General features: G+C 44.2%; 1 protein-coding gene across 1 annotated transcript; it reads right to left on the reverse strand.

Annotated features, from left to right (window-relative positions):
- Nucleotides 1–12,567: 12,567 nt before the first annotated feature.
- Nucleotides 12,568–18,899, reverse strand: LOC127395145 (uncharacterized; the record flags this gene model as incomplete). Its single annotated transcript, XM_051641614.1, is given in 8 exon segments — nucleotides 12,568–12,603; nucleotides 14,470–14,589; nucleotides 14,624–14,656; nucleotides 14,994–15,320; nucleotides 15,533–15,608; nucleotides 15,875–16,011; nucleotides 16,818–16,895; nucleotides 18,849–18,899. Coding segments are annotated over 8 exon segments (858 nt in total), but the record flags the coding sequence as incomplete, so codon positions are not given.
- Between the last annotated feature and the right edge of the window lie 4,997 nt (nucleotides 18,900–23,896).

Consider the following 23,896-nt stretch of genomic DNA (forward strand, 5'->3'; position numbering starts at 1 on the left):
TCCCCCCGTAGTGTCTGAGCCGGCAGAGCAAAGGCACGACCTTGAGGGCCCAGCAATTACAAAAACATTCCAGTGTCTTATCAACCTAGCAGAACACGCAGTTGCTAGTTGAAGAAAGCTCACTGAAATAAAAAAAAAGGATCAGCAAAAGAAAAACTGGCTTCATCCTGGCTCAAACCAGGACATTCCACCCCTTATTCCATACCATACATTACGTACAGGCTCTATACCTTACCAGTTGCTAAATCAAGAGTTCTCTCCCAACGTCAAATTACCCTGAGGTACATATTGTACCTCACCATCCTCCATCATCACACACCAAGTATGTCCAGGTCCCTGAGCAAAAGCAATACCCTGGACAGGTTTACCTTTGCCTGAAGCAGGATAGACCCAGACACTTTTACCCAACAAGTTTCTTTCACATACCACAGGGACTTTATCCCCATCTGTAGTATGCAAAAGGTCTGATTGAGCAGCCCCAGCCCGATTGATGGATCCTCTGGTATTAACTAACCAGGTGGCCTTTGCCAAATTTTTATCCCAATTTTTGAAAGTTCCACCCCCCATTGCCTTTAGGGTAGCCTTCAACAGACCATTATACCTTTCAATCTTCCCTGAGGCTTGTGCATAGTATGGGATATGGTATATCCACTCAATAACATGCTCTTTAGCCCAATCAGTAACCAGACTATTTTTGAAATGGGTCCCATTATCTGATTCAATTCTCTCTGGAGTACCATGTCTCCACAGAATTTGCCTTTCAAGACCTAAGATAGTATTCCTGGCTGTGGCATGAGGCACAGGATATGCCTCCAACCATCCTGTACTTGTCTCCACCATTGTAAGCACATAGCGCTTACCCTGGCGGCTCTGAGGCAGTGTGATGTAGTCAACTTGCCAAGCCTCCCCAAATCTGTACTTCGACCACCTCCCCTCACACCACAATGGTTTCAATCGTCTTGCCTGTTTAATTGCAGCGCACGTCTCACAGTCGTGGATCACCTGCGCAATAGTGCTCATGGTTAGATCCACCCCTCGATCACGAGCCCATTTGTATGTTGCGTCTCTGCCCTGATGACCTGAAGCATCATGGGCCCATCGAGCTAGAAAGAGCTCACCCTTGTGTTCCCAGTCTAAGTCTACTTAGAACACTTGAGCAGCCTCATCTGCTCGTTGGTTGTGTTAATGTTCCTCAGTGGCTCGACTCAGAGGTACGTGTGCATCTACATGACGTACTTTTACCACCAATTTCTCTATCCGAGCTGCAATGTCCTTCCAGAGGTCAGCAACCCAAATAGGTTTACCCTTTCACTGCCAGTTCTTTTGCTGCCACTGCTTTAGCCAACCCCACAGGGCATTTGCTGCCATCCACGAGTCAGTGTAAAGATAGAGTCTCGGCCACCCCTCTCGCTCAGCAATATCCAAGGCCAGCTGGATGGCTTTGACCTCTGCAAACTGACTCGATTCACCTTCTCCTTCAGCTACTTGAGCAACCAGTCACGTAGGACTCCACACGGCAGCTTTCCACTTCCAGTGGTTCCCTACAAGACGACAGGAGCCATCGGTGAAAAGGGCAAACTGTTTCTCAGTCTCTGGTAGATGATCATATGGTGGAGCTTCTTGAGCTCGTCTCACCACTTCTTGTGGTGGCATTCCAAAGTGGGTGCCTTCTGGCCAGTTTGTAATTGCTTCCACAATACCTGGATGATTAGGTTTCCCTATTCGAGCTCGCTGGGTGATTAAAGCAGTCCATTTACTCCAAGTCACATCGGTGGCATGATGAATAGGAGAGATGTTATTCTGGAACATGAATCTTAGCACTGGTAATCTGGGCGCCAGGAGAAGCTGCGCTTCAGTGCCGATCACTCCTGAAGCAGCTTTAACTCCTTCATATGCTGCAAGTATCTCCTTCTCAATTGTTGTGTAGTTGGCCTCGGAACCTCTGTAGCTCCGGCTCCAGAATCCCAGGGGTCGACCTCGAGTCTCTCCTGGTGCTTTCTGCCAGAGGCTCCAATTGGGACCATTGTGTCCAGCTGCAGTATAAAGCACGTTCTTGATGTCTGGCCCCGTTCTAACTGGTCCAAGGGCCATTGCCTGCACAATCTCTTTTTTAATCTGCTCAAAAGCTTTCTGTTGGTCAGGACCCCATTTGAAATCATTCTTCTTTCGGGTCACCTCATAGAGAGGTTTCACAATTTCACTGTAACAGGGAATATGCATTCTCCAGAAACCAACAGTCCCTAAAAAGGTCTGAGTGTCCTTTTTAGTAGATGGTGGGGCCATAGCTGTTATCTTATTAATCACATCCATTGGGATCTGGCGACGACCATCTTGCCACTTGATTCCCAGGAACTGGATCTCTCGTGAAGGTCCCTTGACCTTACTTCTTTTCACAGCAAAACCAGCGTCCAGAAGAATTTGGATGATCTTTTTACCTTTCTCAAAAACTTCTTCTGGTGTGTCACCCCACACAATGATGTCATCAATGTACTGTAGGTGTTCTGGAGCTCCACCCTTCTCCAATGCAGCATGAATCAATCCATGGCAAATGGTTGAGCTGTGTTTCCACCCCTGGGGCAGTCGATTCCAGGTGTATTGGATTCCCCTCCAGGTGAAAGCAAACTGTGGCCTGCACTCTGGTACTATAGGAATAGAGAAGAATGCATGTGCAATGTCAATAGTGGCATACCACCTAGCTGCTTTTGACTCCAGCTCATACTGAAGTTCTAGCATGTCTGGTACAGCAGCACTGAGCGGTGGTGTCACTTCATTCAGGCCACGATAGTCCACTGTCAGCCTCCACTCGCCATCAGGCTTTCGCACTGGCCAGATGGGACTGTTGAAGGGTGAATGAGTCCTGCTGATCACACCTTGGCTTTCCAATTGCTGGATCAGCTTATGAATAGGGACCACCGAATCTCTGTTGGTGCGATACTGCCGTCTATGCACCATTGAAGTAGCAACTGGCACCTGTTGATCCTCAACCTTCAGCAACCCCACTACAGAAGGGTCATCTGATAGGCCAGACAAAGTACGCAGCTGTTCAGTATTCTCAATCTCTACAGCCGCTATACCAAAAGCCCATCGGTACCCTTTTGGGTCACGGAAGTATCCTTTCTTAAGATAATCTATGCCAAGGATGCACGGAGCATCTGGGCCAGTCACTATAGGGTGCATCTGCCACTCCTCACCAGTAAGGCTCACATCAGCCTCCACAACAGTCAGCTGTTGAAAGCCTCCTGTCACTTCAGAGATAGTGACGGAGTCTGTTCCCTCATGATTCGACAGCACCAGTGTGGACTGTGCACCCGTGTCCACCAAAGCTCTATATCTTTGTGGTTCTGATGTGCCAGGCCATCTAACCCACACAGTCCAATAAACTCGGTTATCCCTCTCCTCCTCCTGGCCGGAGGCAGGGCATCTCTAAGGTTGAGCATTAGAACTCGATGAACCATCCTGATTATTGACTGATGCAACCTTCCTCTTGGAAGAACCATCTCCTGGGTTTGTTCTGTTTAGTAGCTCTTGCACATGCAACTGGAGAATATCAGTGGGTTTCTTATCCCAGACTCTCATGTCCTCTTTAAAATGATTTTTCAAGAGAGACCACAGGTGGCGTCGCAGTGAGTCCTTCCTCGCTGCTGTCTCATAGCAGGACGTCTCTTATTAATGACTGCAACACGTGGCCCGTCGTCTCTAGGGAGAATCTGGGGTTTACTTCCCCATCCATTTGGCATCCTATTCTTTCTGTCAGTCACATTTTCAATGGCTGAGGTTTGGAACTGAAGGGAATCAGAGATGATGTCTCCATACTGTCGTGCTTTGAAAGCCACCTCACACACAGTTGGTCTTGCGCCTTCATTAAAGCATCCCATGAAGGAGAATATATGGGCATGTGCTGCTGGCACAGCCTGAGCAAATCTCCAGAACATCGGTGTGTCACACTCAACATCATCAGGATTTGTAAGTCCATCTTTATCATAGATAACTTCTCTCACAGCTATCTCTCTCAAGTATGTGATGGCTTTCTCAAGAGTGGGTGTTCTACTCCGGCGCCATTCGATGTCACCCTTGTGGGGGTATCTCTCTCTCACAGCTGAAAGGAGTCGGTCCCACAGAGTGGTAGTTCCCACCTTATTACTAAGTGCTCTGTCAATACCAGCATCTCTGGCCAGGGATCCCAACTGCTTGGCTTCTCTTTCGTCTACGTTGTGGGTTTCAGCACCACTATCAAAGCATCGGAGCAACCATGGAAGAATTCCCTCACCCTCAATGCGGGTAAAGTCCTTTCTCATGAGGCGCAGTTCTTTCATAGAGTGAGGATAGAAAAGGTCGTCGTCGTCATCATCGTCATCGTCATCTGATTGAGGAGGGCCTGCTGTCGCTTTATCCGTTTGAGAGTGGCCTGGTTTTTTATCTGTCTGAGAGGCACCCGCTCCATCAACTGTATTAGAATTCTCTTCTTCTTCCTCACCCTCACCTTCTGCTACTTTAAGGAACTCTGGACATCTCAGACGGGAGCGGGTGAAAAGGGTGGAGCGCTTTGCCTTTGCCTTGCTCCTGGTCACAGGATCAACTAGCCTGATTTGCGATGGATCAGACTCTATCTCTGTAGGAGCAGTTGTTTTTGTAGCAGTAGGAGTGGTGGTATTGGCGGCAGTGGTGTTGGCAGCAACAGTGGCAGCAACATTGCCTGTGGGGGAATGGCAGTGAGCAGAGCAGCAGCTGGCCCTACGCATCCACATTATATTATAAACATTCAGCAAAAACATCCCTACTGTGACAATGCTATTCAGATCAAAAGCTGGGAGATTCAACTTGAAAGAAAACAGAGGTTTAAAGATGGACCAGCTAGAACTTGTACTATGTCTGTACATATACAGTGCCCCCATAAAGAACAATATCATAATCCCTAAAATGACCAAGCCTGTGATTATACAGTTGATGATGGCTACAGTTCTATCAATAAACCACAAAACGATCACAAGAGCAGCCACAAAAAGCAGAATGCTCTCGGCTGCATACCACAAGTACAGCTGCAGGCTTGATAGAAAATCTAGTAGATTCATGGCATCAAATGTCTGTTCAGTTTTCATTCCATCAAGAAATTCAGCAAAATTGCTCACCATTGTTACGTGAGGGATTTCTCCCATCAGAGATGGAATTTGTAATCTGGGCTTAAAAATTCGAGCCCGACGTTGGGAGCCAATAAATTGTTGTCAACGTTTAACTCAGTTTGACAACAATGCTCTCGATCCCCTCCCCCTCCTACCCAGGTAGGGAAGGAGAGAGAGGAAAAAAAAAAAGAGAGAGACTTGTCTAGATTGAAAACTGAACCGTGCAACTTTATTTAGAATATTAATACGTGATATCAGAGTGTATATATATATATATAGTGATTATACAAAGGTGTGATAGAAGCCTCTCGCCTCCCCCCCACCCCCAGCAACTCCCACAGCACTTCCCTCAGATGAGACAATTCCGAGGAATCCCGAAGCTGCTCCTGGAGAAAGGCAGAGAGTTACGAGGGTCAGGAGGGCTTGAGGTCGATGGTTCGACGATGATGGGCAGATGGTGTTTTCCCAGAGGTCGGCCATAAACAAAAGAAAGAGAAAAAGAGAGAAGAAGGAAGGCAGATAGAGAGGCGAAGCGAAGCGGCGAGAGAGCGAAGCAGGAAGGAAGGAAGTTTTCTTCTGTCATCTCCGACCTTCCCCTGAGCCTACATAGATATATGGAATGGAATATCTCTGGCCAGTTTTGCTGTTCGTCTAACCCAGCCTCCCACGGGGAGGCCACAAATCCCCCCGTAGTGTCTGAGCCGGCAGAGCAAAGGCACGACCTTGAGAGCCCAGCAATTACAAAAACATTCCAGTGTCTTATCAACCTAGCAGAACACGCAGTTGCTAGTTGAAGAAAGCTCACTGAAATAAAAAAAAAGGATCAGCAAAAGAAAAACTGGCTTCATCCTGGCTCAAACCAGGACAAACTGAAAGAGGGTAGATTTAGGTTAGACATGAGGAAGAAATTCTTCACCATGAGGGTAGTAAGGTGCTGGAATAGGTTGCCTAGGGAGGTTGTGAAAGTCCCCTCCCTGGAGGTGTTTAATGCCAGGTTGGATGAGGCTTTGTGCAACCTGGTCTAGTGTGAGGTGTCCTTGCTAATAGCAGGGAGGTTGGAACCTGATGATCTTTAAGGTCCCTTCTAACCTTAACCAGTCTATAATTCTTTAATTCTGTGATTCCACTCTGTGCATACCACTTATGTCATACTCCAGTCACTGCTATCTTTTGTCCTATTAGTCTGTCATAGAAGTTTCTCAGAGAAAAGGAAGACATCAATGTTGTCACAGTTCATGTCCACAAGTTGCAGGTTACTGATGAACCTACTTCCATTTTAATCACCACATTATCCTGAAAAACACTTATTGAACACTGTAAATATTATGCAGCAATTAACATACATGAGGCTCAAACCCATAACCCCCAAAATTCCGTGCTCTGCCGACTTGACTATTCAGGCAAAATTAGGTATTCTTACCCAGAGTTAGATTCCCTTGAGGTACACACTCTACTCCTCTATTCTCTGTCATTACCCACCAAGTATGTCCAGGCCCCTGAGTGACAGCAACTCCCCGAACAGGTTTGCCTTTGCCCAAAACAGAAAAACCCAAACACTCTTCCTCGACATATTCCTTTCACATATCATAGGGGCTTTATCCCCATCTACTGTATGTAGAAGGTCTGACTGTGCAGGACCATCCTAACTGATGGATCCCCTGGTGTTAACTAATCAGGTGGCTTGCTGTCGCAAGCCGGTACTGGGGAGCTACCAGCTGTCAGGATGTTTTTACGACTCCCCCTCCCGATGTGGAGGGGTTTGTGAATAAGACTGAGGGTCACATGTGGCACTCACCTCTCACGGAGGAACAGCCACTGCGGGACCGTATTTCAGGGTGGTAGTTAGGAAGCACCCCCACCATGCTCAGAAATTGCCTCTAAAACCAAGGTTTGCTCCACAAACTAATTGGCTTATTAAGGGTTAACACAAACTGAGGGATGATGTGTAGGGAAAATGTAAATGGGAATGGCTACCAGGGATATATGTATATATATATACAGTAAGAAAGTGCCCTTTAGGGAAGTAATGCAAAAGGTCCTGTGCTTTTAAGGGAGAAGGTTAAGGACCAAAGGGAGGAGGGAAGGGGGGAAGGAAGCCCGATGTCAGTCCTCCTTAAGAGGTCACGCTGTGTGTGCGGGTATGAGGAGAGGAATGTGTGTGTGTGTGTGCGGTGATGTTACCCTCCTGTGGCTTGTCCCCGACTCCAGGGCTTGTGACCCCCGCACACTCAGCGCTGAGGCTCAGGCTGGACCCGGGGCAGGCAGCACCAGTGTCCGCAGCAGGGGCGTGTCCCACCAGAAAGTGTCCGAACGGGCCTCAGGGAGGAGAGAGGGGCCCACTGGCTGCACTCACCGCCTTTTATACCCCCGTGACCCATCTGTCCAGTCAGTATCACTGTCCAGAGTCAATGAGCGTCCATGAGCCCCAAGTTAGGGTGGTGACTACCAGGGGCACAGGATGGCTTCTTGCTCATCCTTTCTGTCCCATACCACATCTGTTGTTTTGGTTTCAGTTGTCCTTGAGAAGCAAGTCTGTTTTAGTCCATTAGCTGGGAATAATCAGGAGATGCCTTCGCTGGCTTAAAAGGCATTTTGTTTAGACTTATGTGGGGAAGAAAAGAACAGTTTCCCACACTTGCGCAAAGTGCTTATCCCAGTTTTTGAAGGTTACACCACCCATTGCCTTTAGGGTAGTTTTTGACAGTCCATTGAACCGCTCCATTTTCCTTGAGGCTTATGCATGGTATGGGATATGATATACCCATGTTCCTTGGTCCACTTGCATATAATACTGTTTTTGAAATGAGTCCCATTGTCTGACTCAGTTCTTTCTAGAGTACCGTGTCACCACAAGACTTGCTTCTTAAGGCCTAGGATGGTATTCTGGGCTATGGCACGAAGCACAGGATATGTTTCTAGCCACCTGGTACTCGCTTCCACCATTTTAAGCACGTAGCACTTACCCTTCCAGGTCTGAGGCAGTGTGATATAGTCAATTTGCCAGGCTTCCCCATACCTGTATTTCAATCACCTTCCCCCATGCCACAAAGGTTTCAACTGTTTAGTTTGCTTGATTACAGCATGTTTCGCACTCATGTGCACCCCTCGGTCATGAGCCCATTTGTATGTTGCATCTCTGCCCTGATGACCTGAAGTGTCATGGGCACATCGAGCTAAAAATAGCTCACTCTTATGTTCCCAAAGTCTATTTGCAACACTAGAGCAGCCTCATCTGCTTGTTGGTTGCTTTGATGTTCCTCAGTGGCTCAACTTAAAAGGTATATGGGCATCTATGTGACACACCTTATCAACCAGTTTCCCTAACTGAGCCACGTCTTTCCACAGTTCAGCAACCCAGATGGGTTTACCTTTACACTGCCAGTTGTTTTGCTGCTACTGCTCAAACCATCCCCACAAGACATTTGCTGCTATCCATGAGTCAGTGTAGAGATAGAGTCTTAGTCACCCTTCTAGGTGGCTAAGCCCTTCAGGCTTCTTCCGGTATGTTATCTCAATGATGTTGTCAATATACTGCAGGTGTTCTGGAGCTCCATCCTTCTCCAGCACAGTGTGGATCAGTCCATGGCAGATGGTAGGTCTGCGTTTCCACCCCTGGGGCAGGCAATTCCAGGTGTACCGGACACCCCTCCAGGTGAAAGCAAACTGGCCTGTGCTCTAGTGTGGATGATCAGCAGCCTTGATCTCGACAAATTGCGGCTGTGCCCTTGACGGTTAGAGATAAATAAGTTTGAGGGAAAGAAGGTATGTGAGAGGCAAATGTGTGTTGACGTTCTTGTAAGAAAATGTAAGAAGCTTGTAGCCTATCATAGAATAAGATAGAACGTGTGAACAGAAGCTGTTAACCAATAGGAAGGAAGTGTAAGGCACGTGGACAGGAGAGCAAAGTATAAACGTGTGATGTAACCCTTAATAAACCGCTGATGCTTGTGACCATCATGGTGTGTCAGCCGTGTGTCCGCTGCACTCTGGTGCTAGAGGAATAGAGAAAAAGGTGTGAGCAATGTTAATAGTGGCAAAACGCCTGGCTCATACTGAAGTTCTAGCTTGCCCAGCACAGCAGCACTTAGTGGTGTAACCTCATTCAGGCCATGATAGACCGCTGTTAGCCTCCATTCTCCATCAGGCTTTTGCACTAGCCATACAGGACTGCTGAAGGATGAGTCCTGCTGTTTGCTCCTTGGCTCTCTAGTTGACAGATCAGCTTATAGATGGGGATCACAGAGTCGTGATTGTCCCTCTTCTTCCTGCAAACTTTTGCAGCATAGGCTTAGGGCATGGGACTTCACCATGATCTACAGTCTGACCATCATCATAAATTACTTCTCATATAGCTAAAAATCTCAAATACTTGATGGGTCTTTCGAGCATGGCCATTCAGTCCAGGCGGCAGTCCATATTATCTTTATACGGATACCTGTCCCTTACAGATGACAAGAGTCGCCTCCATAGGCTGATAGTTCTGACATCTTTCCCAATCACCCTATCAATGCCTGCATCTCTGGCCAGGGATACCAAGTGCTGGGCTTCTCTCTCATTGAAACTCATGCTACTAGCCCCATCATCCCACAATCAGAGTAACCAAGTAAAAATTGGTTCATTTTCATGGTGGCCAAAATCCTTTCTCATAGTACAAAGTTCCTTCTACAGGAACTGTGTGTCAAGAAAGGACTCTACCCACAATGAAGGTGAGTCGCATTTTTGTTGGTTGCTGTGGTGCTTCGATAGTTGAGCGGATACATATGAACTGGAGGAAACAGAAGCAATGCAGTTGGGATCCCGGGCCAGAGATGCTTGTATTGATAGAGCAACTGGGAGAAAGACGGGAACCACCACCCTATGAAGCCAACTTCTTTAAGGTGTAAGGGACAAAAACCCCCATAAAGGTGACATAGATTGGTGCTGAAGCAGAACACCCAATCTTGAAAGACCCATCACGTATTTAAGAGAATTAGCTGTGTGAGAGGTGATCTATGATAACCATGGGATTACAAATCCTGATGATGTCCGGTGCAACATGGCCAAGTTTCAGAGGGTCCCATATGTTTTAGCAGCAGCACATGCCCATATACTCTCCTCCATAGGATGTTTTGATGACTAAGAAAGACCATTTAGCTTTGAAAGCATGATAGTACAGAGAAATGATAAACAAGTCATGGTCGTCGTCATCGTCGTCTTCTTCTTCATCTACTTCTTCTTCTTCTTCTTCTTCTTCTTCTTCTTCATGGTCTTCTTCTTCACGGTCGTCTTCTACTTTATGATCTTCACGATCTTTTCCTTCTTCTTCATGACCTTCTTCTTCTTCATGGCCTTCTTCTTCTTCTTCACAGTCTTCCTCTTCATGGTAGTCTTCTTCTTATGCTTCTGCTTCTTCTGCTTCTTCTTCAAGATCTTCCTCTTCTTCATGGTCTTCTTCATCATGGTCTTCTTCTTCTTCATGGTCTTCTTCTCCTTCATGATCTTCATGATCTCCTTCTTCTTCATGGTTGTCTTCTTCTTTTTCATGGTCTTCTCTTTCTTTCTCTTCTTCTTCATAGTCGTTGTCGTCTTCTCCTTCTGCCTCTGCTTCTGCTTCTTCGTCTTCTTCTTTCTCTTCTTCTTCTTCTTCTTCTTCTTCACAGTCTTCCTCTTCATGGTCGCCTTCTTCTTTTTCTTCTTCTTCTGCTTCTTCTTCTTCATGATCTTTTTCATCTACTTCTTCAAAGTCTCCTTCTTCAGAGTCGTCTTCTTCAGATTTTATTCTTCTTCATGGTCTTCTTTTTCTTCTTCATGGTCTTCCTCTTCTTCTACTTCATGATCTTCATGATCTCCTTCTTCTTCTTCATGGTCGTCTTCTTCTTCTTCTTCTTCTTCTTCTTCTTCTTCTTCTTCTTCTTCTTCTTCTTCTTCTTTGTCTTCATCGTCTTCTTCTTCTTCATATTCTTCTTCTTCTTCTTTATGGTAGTCTTCTTCTTCGACTTCTTCATGGTCTTCTTCTTTTTCATGGTCTTCTCATTCCTTCTCTTCTTCATAGTCGTCTTCATCATCATTGTATTCTTGTTCTTCTTCTTCTTGTTCTTATTCTTATTCTTCTTATTCTTATTCTTTGTATTCATCATCTACTTATAATTATTCTTATTCTTTGTCTTCATCGTCTTCTTCTTCATATTCTTCTTCTTCTTCTTCTTCTTTATGGTAGTCTTCTACTTCTTCATGGTCGTCTTCTTCTTTTTCATGGTCTTCTCATTCGTTCTCTTCTTCTTCATAGTCGTCTTCTTCTTCATTGTCTTCTTGTTCTTCTTCTTCTTCATGATCGTCTTCATGGTCTTCTTCTTCATAATCTTCTGCTTCTGCTTCTTCTGCTTCTTCTTCTGCTGCTTCTGCTTCTTCTGCTTCTTCTTCTTCTACTACTTCTTCTGCTTCTTCTTCTTCATGGTCTTCTTCATCGACTTCTTCATAGTCTCCTTCAGAGTATTCTTCTTCAGAGTCTTCTTCTTCTTCATGGTCTTCTTCTTCATGGTCTTCTTTTTCTTCTTCATGGTCTTCTTCTCCGTCTCCTTCTCCTTCACCTTCTCCTCCTCCTTCTCCTTCTCCTTCTTCTTCATCGTCTTCTTGTTCTTCTTCATGTTCTTCTGCTGCTGCTGCTGCTGCTACTGCTTCTGCTTCTTCTTCTTTTTCTTCATAGCCTTCTTCTTAGTCTTCTTTCTTTTGCATCTTCATAGTGTTCTTCTGCTTCATGGTGGTCTTCTTCTTTTCTTTTCATCTTCTTCTTCTTCATAGACTGCTTCTTCTTCATAGTCTTCCTCTTCTTCTTCCTCATGACCTTCTTCTTCATGGTCTTCTTCATCTTCTTGGCCCTCTTCATCATCTTCTTCTTCACTACGTCTTCATAGTCTTCTTCTTCTTCCTCATGTACTTCTTATTCTTTGTCTTCATCGTCTTCTTCTTCTTCATATTCTTCTTCTTTATGGTAGTCTTCTTCTTCTTCTACTTCTTCATGGTCTTCTTCTTTTTCATGGACATCTCTTTCTTTCTCTTCTTCTTCATAGTCGTCATCGTCTTCTTCTTCTTCTTTACTTCTTCTTCTTCTTCTTTACTTCTTCTTTTTCATATTCTTCTTCTTTATGGTAGTCTTCTTCTTCTACTTCATCATGGTCGTCTTCTTCTTTTTCATGGTCTTCTCATTCGTTCTCTTCTTCTTCATAGTTGTCTTCTTCTTCATCGTCTTCTTGTTCTTGTTCTTCTTCATGATCGTCTTCATGGTCTTCTTCATAATCTTTGTCTTCTGCTTTTGCTTCTTCTGCTTCTGCTTCTGCTTCTTCTTCTACTTCTTCTTCATGGTCTTCTTCTTCATGGTCTTCTTCATCTACTTCTTCATAGTCTCCTTCTTCAGAGTATTCTTCTTCATGGTCTTCTTCTTCATGGTCTTCTTTTTCTTCTTCATGGTCTTCTTCTTCTTCTGCTGCTGCTGCTGCTGCTGCTGCTGCTGGTGCTTCTTCTTCATATTCTTCTTCTTTATGGTAGTCTTCTTCTTCTACTTCTTCATGTTCTTCTTCTTCTTTTTCATGGACTTCTCTTTCTTTCTCTTCTTCTTCATAGTCGTCTTCTTCTTCTTCTTCTTCTTTACTTCTTCTTCTTCTTCTTCTTTGTCTTCATCATCTTCTTCTTCTTTACTTCTTCTTCACTTCTTCTTCTTCTTCTTCTTCTTTGTCTTCATCATCTTCTTCATATTCTTCTTCTTCTTCTTTGTGGTAGTCTTCTTCTTCTGCTGCTTCTTCATGGTGTTCTTCTTTTTCATGGATTTCTCTTTCTCTTCCTCTTCTTCATGCTCGTCTTCTTATTCTTATTCTTATTCTTCGTCTTCTTCATAGTCTTCCTCTTCTTCTTCCTCATGACCTTCTTCTTCATGGTCTTCTTCATCTTCTTGGCCCTCTTCATCATCTTCTTCTGCTTCACTATGTCTTCATATTCTTCTTCTTCATATTCTTCTTCATCATCTTCTTCACTGTCCTCTTCTTCTGATGGTGTTCTTCTTCATGGTCTTCTTCTACTTCATGATCTTCATGATCTCCTTCTCCTTCGTGGTCATCTTCTTCTTCTTTTTATGGTCTTCTCTTTCTTTCCCTTCTTCTTCATCATAGTCGTGGTCTTCTTTTCTTCTTCTTCTTTTCTTCTTCTTCTGCTTCTGCGTCTGCTTCTGTTTGTCTTCTTCATAGTCTTCGTCTTCTTCATAGTCTTCTTCTTCTTCATAGACTTCTTCTTCTTCATATCTTTTTTTTGCATCTTCATAGTCTTCTTCTAGGTCCTGGTCATCTTCTTTTTGGTCTTCTTCTTTTCTTTTCTTCATCTTCTTCTTATTCATTGACTGCTTCTTCTTCATAGTCTTCCTCTTCTTCTTCCTCATGACCTTCTTCTTTATGGTCTTCTTCATCTTCTTGGCCCTCTTCATCGTCTTCTTCTTCTTCACTACGTCTTCATCGTCTTCTTCTTCTTCCTCATGAACTTCATATTCTTCTTCTTCATCATCTCCTTCACAGTCTTCTTCTTCTTCATGGTGTTCATCTTCTTCTTCAGGGTCTTCTTCTTCTTCTACTTCATGATCTTCATGATCTCCTTCTTCTACTTCGTGGTCGTCATCTTCTTCTTTTACATGGTCTTCTCTTTCTTTCTCTTCTTCTTCATCATAGTCATCGTCGTTGTCGTCGTCGTCTTCTTCTTCTTCTTCGTTATTTTCTTCATGATATTCTTCTTTTTCTTCTACTTCTTCATGGTATTGTTCTTCTTCTTCTTCTTCTTCTTCTTCGTCTTTATTTTCTTCATTATATTCTTCTTGTTCTTCTTCATGCTCTTCTTCTACTTCTCAACGGTTGTCGTCATCGTTGTCGTCTTCTTCTTCTCCTCCTCCTCCTCCTCTTCCTCCTCCTCCTCCTCCTTCTTCTTCTTATACTTCTTCTTTATTTTCTTCATGATATACTTCTTCTTCTTCATGGTCTTCTTCTTCATCTCCTCTTCTGGCTCCTCCTCCTCCATCTTCTTCTTCTTCTTCTTCTTCTTCTTCTTCTTTATTTTCTTCATGAAATTCATCTTCTTCTACTTCTCAATGGTCGTCTTCTTCTTCTTCTTCTTCTTCTTCTACTACTTCTTCTTTAGCTCCTCCTCCTCCTCCTCCTTCTTGTTCTTTTTCTTATTCTTCTTCTTCATCTTCTTCTTCTTGGTCCTTCTTCTTCTTCTTCTTCTTCTCCTCCTCCTCCTCCTCATCCTGTTCCTCCTTCTACTTCTACTTCTTCTTCTATATTTTCTTCATGATATTCTTCTTCTTCTACTTCTCCATGGTCTTCTTCTTCTTCTTCTTCATCTTCTTCTTCTTCTCCTCCTCCTCCTCCTCCTCTTCCTCCTCCTCCTCCTCCTCATCTGCCTCCTTCTTGTTCTTGTTCTTGTTCTTGTTCTTGTTCTTCTTCTTCTTCTTCTTCTTCTCCTCCTCCTCCATCTTCTACTTCTGTTTTCTTCACGATCTTCTTCTTCTTCTTCTTCTTCTTCTTCTTCTTCTTCTTCTTCGTGTTATTCTTCTTCTCATGATCTTCTTCTTCTTTGTCTTCTTCATGCTCTTCTTCTTCTACTTCTCAACGGTCGTCGTCATAGCCTTCTTCTTTTTCTACTTCATGGTGTTCTTCTTCTTATTGTCTTCTTCTTTGTCTTCATGCTCTTCTTCTACTTCTCAACGGTCGTCATCGTCGTCTTCCTCTTCTTCTTCTTCTGCTCCTCCTTCTCCTCCTCCTCTTCCTTCTTCTTATTCTTCTACATCTTCTTCTTTATTTTCTTCATGATATTCTTCTTGCTCTTCTTCTTCATGGTCTTCTTCTCCTCTTCTGGCTCCTCCACCTCCTCGTACTCCTTCTTCTTCTTTTTCTTCTTCTTCTTCTTCTTCTTCTTCTTCTTCTTCTTCTTCTTCTTCTTCTTCTTCTTTATTTTCTTCATGATATTCTTCTTCTTCTACTTCTCCATGGTCTTCTTCTTCTTCTTCTTCTTCGTCTTCGTCTTCATCTTTTTCTTCATTTTCTTCATGATATTCTTCTTCTTCTTTTTTGTCTTCTTCTTCTTCTTCTTCTTCTGCTCCTCCTCCTCCTCCTTCTTGTTCCTGTTCTTCTCCATCTTCGTCTTCTTCTCCTTCTTCTTCTTCGTCTTCTTCTTCTTCTTCTCCTCCTTCTCCTCGCCCTCCTCCTTCTCCTTCTTCTTCTACTTCTTTTTTTTTTCATCCTGATATTCTTCTTCTTCTTCTTCTTCTTCTTCTTGTCCTCCTCCTCCTCCTTCTTCTTCTTCTTTTTTTTTTTCTTGATATTCTTCTTCTTCTTCTTCATGGTATTCTTCTTCTTCTTCTCCTCTTCTGGCTCCTCCTCCTCCTTCTTCTTCTTCTCCATGGCCTTCTTCTTCTTCTCCATGTTCCTTGTCACCTTCTTCTTTATTTTCTTCATTATGTTCTTCTTCTTCTTCTTCTTTGTTATTTTCTTCATGATATTCTTCTTCTTCTTCGTCTCCTTCTTCTTCTTCTTCTTCTGCTTCATAGTGTTATTCTTCTTCCTATTGTCTTCTTCTTCTTTGTCTTCTTCATGCTCTTCTTCTACTTCTCAACGGTCGTCGTCTTTGTCGTCGTCGTCTTCTTCTTCTTCTCCTCCTCCTCCTCCTTCTTCTTCTACTTCTTCTTCTTTATTTTCTTCATGATATTCTTCTTCTACTACTTCTCTATGGTCTTCGTCTTCTTATTATTCTTCTTCTCCTTCTCCTCCTCCTTCTTGTTTTTCTTCTTCATCTTCTTCTTCTTCTTCTTTTTCTTCATCTTCTTCTTCTTCTTCTTCTTTTTCTTCTTCTTCTTCTTCTTCTTCTCATGGTCTTCTTCTTCTTTGTCTTCTTCATGCTCTTCTTCTTCTACTTCTCAACTGTCGTTGTCATCGTCGTCTTCTTCTTCTTTGTCTTCTTGTTCTTCTTCATCTTCTTGTTCTTCTTCTCCTCTTCCTCCTCCTCCTTTTCTTCTTCTCCTCTTCCGACTCCTCCTCCTCCTCCTTCTTCTTCTCTATTTTCTTCATGATATTCTTATTCTTCTTCTTCATTATTTTCTTCATTTTCTTCTTCTTCATGGTATTCTTCTTCTTCTTCTTCTTTTTCTTCTTCTTCTTCTCCTCCTCTTTCTTCTTTTATTCTTCTTCTTCTCCTTCATAGTCTTCTTCTTCTTCTTCTTCTTCTGCTCTTCTTCTTTGTCTTCTTCATGCTCTTCATCTACTTCTTAGTGGTTGTCGTTGTCGTCTTCTTCTTATTCATCTTCTTCTTCTTCTTCCCCGCCTCCTCCTCCTTCTCCTTCTTCTTCTTCTACTTCTTCTTCTTTATTTTCTTCATGATATTCTTCTTCTTCTTCTTCATTATTTTCTTCATTATCTTCTTTTTCTTCTTCATGGTCTTCTTCTTCTTCTTCTCCTCTTCCGGATCCTCCTCCTCCTCCTTCCTCTTCTTCTTCTTCTTCTTCTTCTTTATTTTCTTCATGATATTCTTCTTCTTCGTCGTCTTCATGGTCTTCTTCTTCTTCTTCTCCTCTTCCGGATCCTCCTCCTCCTCCTTCCTCTTCTTCTTCTTCTTCTTCTTCTTCTTCTTCTTTATTTTCTTCATGATGTTCTTCTTCATCTACTTCTCCATGTTCTTCAACTTCTTCTTCTTCATCTTCTTCTTCTTCTTCTCCTCCTCCTTCTTGTTCTTCTTCTTCATCTTCTTCTTCTTCTTTATTTTCTTCATGATATTCTTCTTGTTCTTCTTCTTCACGATCTTCTTCTTCTTCTTCTCCTCTTCCGGCTCCTCCTCCTCCTCCTTCTTCGTCTTCTTTATTTTCTTCATGATATTCTTCTTCTTCTTCTTCATTATTTTCTTCATTATCTTCTTTTTCTTCTTCATGGTATTCTTCTTCTTCTTCTTTTTTATTTTCTTCATGATATTCCCCTTCTTCATCGTCTTCTTCCTGGTCTTCTTCTTCTCCGGTGACCGCAATAGCAGCCACAAACCCAGAAAAGGTGTCTACCGTAACATGAACATATTTCTGATGACCGAAAGCAGGAAAATGCATGACATCAGTTTGCCACAGTTCATTGGCCTGTAATCCCCTAGGGTTCACACCTTCAGTAAGAGACACTGGAGTTAGCTGTTGACAATTGGCACAGGCACATACAATGTCCTTAGCCTGTTCCATATTAAGGCCAAACATTTTGCAAAGGGAACTAGAATTCCGATTAAAGAAATCTTGAAGCAGGTGTGCTTGCTCAAAGGCTTGCCATAGTGAGACTCTCTGCAACACGATTACCCTCTGCTGTTGGTCCAGGCAGAGTAGTATGAGACTGAAAATGCATGATAAAATAAGGATTTTTGTGGCTCTTCAGCGTCTTTGCTAACTGTACAAATAATTCAAACACCTGGCGATTGTTACCTCCTTAAGGAAAGAGTCAGCTATCCTTTTGTGTGAAACTGTTCTTTTTGTCCCCACATAAGTCTAAACAAAATGCCTTTTAAGCCAGCGAAGGCCTTCTGCTGATTATTCCCAGCTAACAGACTAAAACAGACTTGCTTCTCAAGGGCAACTTAACCCAAAACAACACGTGGTATGGCACAGAAAGGATGGGCAACAAGTCATACGTTGCCCCTGATAGTCACCACCCTAACTTGGGGCTCATGGATGCTAATTGGCTCTGGACAGTGATACTGACTGGACAGGTGGGTCACGGGGGTATAAAAGGCGGAGAGCGCTGCAGGTGGGCCCCCTGAGGCCTGTTTGGATGCTTTCTGCGTGGGACACTTGCCCGCTGCGGACACTGGTGCTGGGACTCTGCCTGCCTGCCTGCCCCAGGTCGAGCCTGGGCCTTAGTGGTGAGCGTGCTGGGGTCCTGACTCCTAGGGTCATGGCTGGAGCCCCTCCCTGTTTTGCTGCCGGTTGCCTGGGAAACCAACTGCCGCTGCACCCGCTGCTGAGCTGCAAGAGGCTGCCCCTCCGAAACCACAGACTCCTGGGGCCACCAACCACCACTGCCGCTAGGAAAGGAGCCGTCAGGGACAAGCCGCCGGAGGGTAACATCACCCACACACACACACTCCTCTCCTCATACTTGCACACACAGCACGACGTCTTAAAGAGGACTGACTTCAGGCTTCCTCCCTCCTCCCTTTGGTCCTCAACCCTCTCTTGGAGAGAACGCCTTAAAAGCACAGGACCTTTTGCATTACCTTCCTAAAGGACACTTTCTTACTGTGTATATATATGTCCCTGGTAGCCATTTACATTTATATTTTCCCTAAACATCATCCCTCAGCTTGTGTTAACCCTTAAGAAACCGATTAATTCGTGTAGTAAACATTGGTCTTAGAAGCAATTTGTGAGCATGGTGGGGGTGTGCACTCTAACTACCACTCTAAAATATGGTCCAGCAGTGGCCGTTCCTCTGTGAGAGGCGAGCGCCACGTGTGAGCCCTCGGTCTTATTGAAAAACCCCTCCACATCCGGGGGGGGGAAGTCACAAAAGCATCCTGACAGCCAGTAGCCCCCCAATATCAGCTCGCGACACCTTTGTATAATACAAACAACATATAAAGGATTTGCAACAATGTTCAAAGGCTCTGAGGGAAAAAGGGAAAATACATGGAGTATGGCAGACAGTTCTACCACTCGAGTGGAACCTTCCACTGTAATTATTGACGATTGCCAGTCCTTACCGGTTTCTGGTCGCCAAACCACCACAGCCTTGTGTGATCGCCCTGGGCCATCAACAAAGACTGTACGGGCACCTTCTAACGGTATCACAGATGCCAATATACGAGGCTGCAAATGCAGATCTGACAAAGAATGAAGTAACTTGTGCTGTGGGAGAGAAAATTTTGAAATGTTTAAACAATCAGTGAGGGCAGCTTGCAATGACAGTGATTCATGTAAAAATGTGTCAAAGACCTCCTTAGTGAATGGGAAATAAATACAATCAGGATCCTTTCCTACAGTTGCTGAATTCTCAACCTGCCTCAGGAAATCACACTGATGACCATGTCCAAAGCAGTAGTCACTGTTTTGGTAAAAGCATGCGACAGAAACACCCATTCCAGGACAAAGAGATTCATGTCTGTCTCTCTCCATCATCCAATCAGTCCATACAGTTGGAAAGAACTATAAATCACAGAGAGATGGGCAAAGCAGATTACAACCTATGCGCATGAGAAGATGCAATTTTGTCAGCCACATGCTCTAACGCTTGTTTCGCCCCAGCCATGAGGCACCAAGATGACATTAAGACAGCCTCACCTTTTAAGAGCAAAAAAAAAGTGGAGATAATTCCTCTGTAGTGATTACTAATAAAGGTCTAATCCAATTGATGGTCCCTAGCAACTTCTACAGATCATGTAAAGTATTAACGGAGGTAGCAATATGGAGATGTTGAGGGAAAACTGTGCCTGCATACAGCCACCAACCCAAATATTTCCAGGGAGCTTCCTCTTGGATTTTTTCAGGTGCTATTTGCAAGCCATAAGTTGCCAGAGAGTGTTTCAGCTGAGTCAGCGCCTGTAACAACTCTGCTTGCTGTTTAGCAGCTAACAGTATATCATCCATATAATGATAAATTGTTACTTGTGGAAATTCCGCTCTAATGGGAGAAATGGCACTGCTCACCACATTCTGACATATGGTGGGCCTGTTCCTCATTCCTTGTGGCAGTACCACCCACTGGTATCTTTGCATGGTCCCTTAGTAATGAAAGGCACTGAAAAGGCAAAATGTGCACAGTCATCAGGATGCAACAATATGGTAAAAAAGCAATCCTTAAGATCAATCACATATAAAGGCCACTCTGCAGGAATCATTAAAGGATTTGGAATTCCAGGTTATATGGCCCCCATTGGCTGCATGACAGCATTCTCTGCCCTAAGATCTTGTAAAAAGCGTCATTTTCCAGATGTTTTTTTTGGTATCCAAAATATCTGTGGGTTACCAGCACTCCCAAAAACCCCTTGTCCTCGCTTGTGATCAGTGGGGACAGAGAACGGCAATAATAAAAGCTGCGCCACCAACTGACCAGAGGAAATGGTACAAGGCGGTTGTTAAAAAAGGCCCGCGGTGGCAGTGTCCTGGTTTGAGCCACTTTTCCTTTTACTGATTTTTTTTTTTCCTTCAATAAGTTCTCTACTGATAACTCTGGAATGTTTTGTTACTGCTGGGACTCCAAGGTCATGTCTTTGCTTTGCCATCACAGGCATTACTGGGACATTTATGACCCCCCCATAGGAGGCTGAGTTAGACAGACAGCAAAATTGGCCAGAGATATTCCATTTCATATATCTACGTAAGCTCAGAGGAAAGTCAGAGATCACAGAAGACAACTTCCTTTCTTCTTCTTCTTCCCTTCACTTCCGTCTATGGCCGGCGTCCGGGGAGGACTCTGTACATCCATCACCGTCGACCACTAGGATCAAGCTCTCATCACTCTCCGCTTTCTCTGGCAGCAGCTCTGGGATTTCTCGGGATTGTTCCAGCTCAGGGGAGTGCTGTGGGAGTTGCTGGGTGTTGGGGGAGGCGAGAGGCTTTTGCAAATACCTAAACATATTTGTATATAATTGTATATATTTTCTTATATCACTAGTGTTTAATTAAAGCTGTGTAGTTTAGTTTTCAATCCAGCCAAGTCTCTTTTTTTCTCTCTCCTTCCCTACCTGGGTGGGAGGGGAAGGGGATTGAGAGCGTTGTTGTCAGACCCGAGTCAAACGGTGACAACAGAGACTATGTGATGGCATTAGTGTGCACTGTGCACCAGTGTCCACCAAAGCTTTATATCTTTGTGGTTCTGATGTGCCAGGCCACCAAATTCACACAGTCCAGCAAACTCGGTTGTCCCACTCCTCCTCCTGGCTGAAGGCAGGGCACCTCTAAGGTTGAGCATTAGAGTTTGATGCACCATCCTGGCTGTTGACTGGTGCAACCTTCTTCTTGGAAGAACCATCTCCTGCCTTTGTTCTGTTTAGTAGCTCTTGCACACGTAACTGGAAGGTATTAGTGGGTTTCTTGTCCCAGACTCTCCTGTCGTCTTTAAAATAATTTTTCAAGAGACCCCACAGGTGGCGTCTCAGTGGGTCCCGTCCCTCTCGCTGCTGTCTCGTAGCAGGACGTCTCTTCTTAATGTCTGCAACATGTGACCAGTTGTCTCTAGGGAGATTCTGGAGTTTACCTCCACATCTATTTGGCATCTTATTCTTTCTGTCAGTCATTTTTTCAATGGCTGAGGTGTGGAACTGAAGGGAATCAGAGATGATGTCTCCATACTGTCATGCTTTGAAAGCCACCTCACGTACAGTTGGTCTTTCATAATCTTCAAAGCATCCCATGAAGGAGAATATATGGGCATGTGCTGCTGGTACAGCCTGTGCAAACCTCCAGAACGTTTGTGTGTCGCGCAGAACATCATCAGGATCTGTAAGTCCATCTTGATCATAGATCACTTCTCACACAGCTATCTCTCTCAAGTATGTGATGGCTTTCTCAAGAGTGGGTGTCCTGCTTCGGCGCCATTCGATGTCACCCTTGTGGGGGTATCTGTCTCTCACAGCTGAAAGAAGTCGGTCCCACAGAGTGGTAGTTCCCATCTTACTACTAAGTGCTCTGTCAATACCAGCATCTCTGGCCAGGGATCCCAACTGCTTGGCTTCTCTCTCATCCACGTTGTAGGTTTCAGCACCACTATCAAAGCATCGGAGCAGCCAGGGAAGAATTCCCTCACCATCAGAGCAGGTGAAGTCCTTTCTCATGAGGCGCAGTTCTTTCATAGAGAAAGGCTGGACAAGGTCATCGTCGTCATCTGATTGAGGAGGGCCTGCCGTGCCTTTATCTGTTTGAGAGTGGTCTGATTTTTTATCTGTTTGAGAGGTACCTACTCCATCAACTCATTTAGAGTCCTCTCCTTCCTCAGTTTCAGCCTGTGTTGCTTTAAGGAACTCTGGATATCTCAGATGGGAGCGGTTAAAAAGGGGGGAGCGTTTTGTCTTTGCCTTGCTTCTGGTCACAGGGTGAACTAGCCTGATTCAAAAGGGAGTGGACTTTATCTTTGTAGAAGCAGTTGTTTTTGTAGCAGTATGAGTGGTGGTATCAGGAGCAGTGGAGTTGGCAGCAGCAGTGGCAGCAGCATTGCCTGTTGTCGGACCTGAGTCAAACGGTGACACCTGTGGGGGAGTGGCAGTGAGTAGAACAGCACCTCACCCTACATATCCACAATACATTATAAACCTTCAGCAGAAGCATCCCTACTGCAACAATGCTATTCAGATCAAGAGCTGGGAGATTCAGCCCGAAAGAAAATGGAGAGGTGAAATTGAACCAGCTACTGCTGTTACCAACATGGACCGTTCCATTCACCTGAGGAGTTGTACCACTAGGACTTGTACTGTAACTGCACACATACAGTGCCCCCATAAAGAACAGTATCATAATCCCTAGGATCACTAGACTGGTAATTATACAATTGATTATGGCTACAGTTCTGCCAATAAACCATAAAACAATCACAAGAGCAGCTACACAGAGTAGAATGCTCTCGGCTGCATACCACATGTACAATTGCAGGTTTGGAAAAAGGTCCAATAGATTCATTGCAGAAAGTGTCTGTTCAGTTTTCAATCTGTCAGGAAATTCAGCAGAATTATTGCCCATTGCTATCTGAGGGATTCCTCCCATTAGAGATGGAATTTTGAACCATCCCAATTAGTGAAAAGTTATGATCTGGGCTTAAAATCAAGCCCCAAGTTGTGCGCCAATAAATTGTTGTGACCGTTTGACTCGGGTCCGACAACAATGCTCTCAATCCCCTCCCCCTCCCACCCAGGTAGGGAAGGAGAGAGAGAAAAAGAGAGAGAGACTTGGCTGGATTGAAAACTAAACTACACAGCTGTAATTAAACACTAGTGATATAAGAAAATATATACAATTATATACAAATATGTTCAGGTATGTACACAAGCCTCTTGCCTCCCCCCACTCCCAGCAACTCCCATAGCCTTCCCCTGAGCTGGAACAGTCCCGAGAAATCCCGGAGCTGCTGCTGGAGACAGCGGAGAGTGATGTGGGTCAGGAAAGCTGGAGCCTAAGGGTCGACGGTGATGGATGGATGGAAGAGAAGGGAAGAAGAAGGAGGAAGGAAGTTGTCTTCTGTGATCTCTGACCTTCCTCTGAGCTTATGTAGATATATGGAATGGAATATCTCTGGCCAATTTTGCTGTCTGTCTAACTCAGCCTCCTATGGGGGGTGTCACAGATCTCCCCGTAGTGTCTGAGCCGGCAGAGTGAAGGTGCAACCTTGAAGACTCAGTAGTTAGAAAAACATTCCACTGTCTTATCAGCTCTAGCTAGAACAGAATGTTGCTAGTTAAAAGAAAGCTCACTGAAGGAAAAAAAGATCAGTAAAAGGAAAATTGGCTTCATCCTGGCTCAAACCAGGACATTAAGCTGTTGAATTAACAGAGTGCCTAATGGGGGTGATTGCCTTCTGGCAGTCTGTATTAGCATTTTCGAAGGCCAGCTGAAAGAACAACACACAAGCTGCCTCCTCATTGTCTTCCTGCTTTAAAATAGCTGTTTGAAGTTTATCTATAAAAGAAACATAGAGTTCCGTTGATTACATACTAATAATAAATAGATAATGTTTCTCGTGAACTCAGTGGATTGAATAGAGAGACATAGTGGACCAAACTAAGCCTGTCAGGGACACTCCTCAGGGATGTAGCTACCTAGTGAC

Source organism: Apus apus, chromosome W (assembly GCF_020740795.1).
Source record: "Apus apus isolate bApuApu2 chromosome W, bApuApu2.pri.cur, whole genome shotgun sequence".
Taxonomy (NCBI): domain Eukaryota; kingdom Metazoa; phylum Chordata; class Aves; order Apodiformes; family Apodidae; genus Apus; species Apus apus.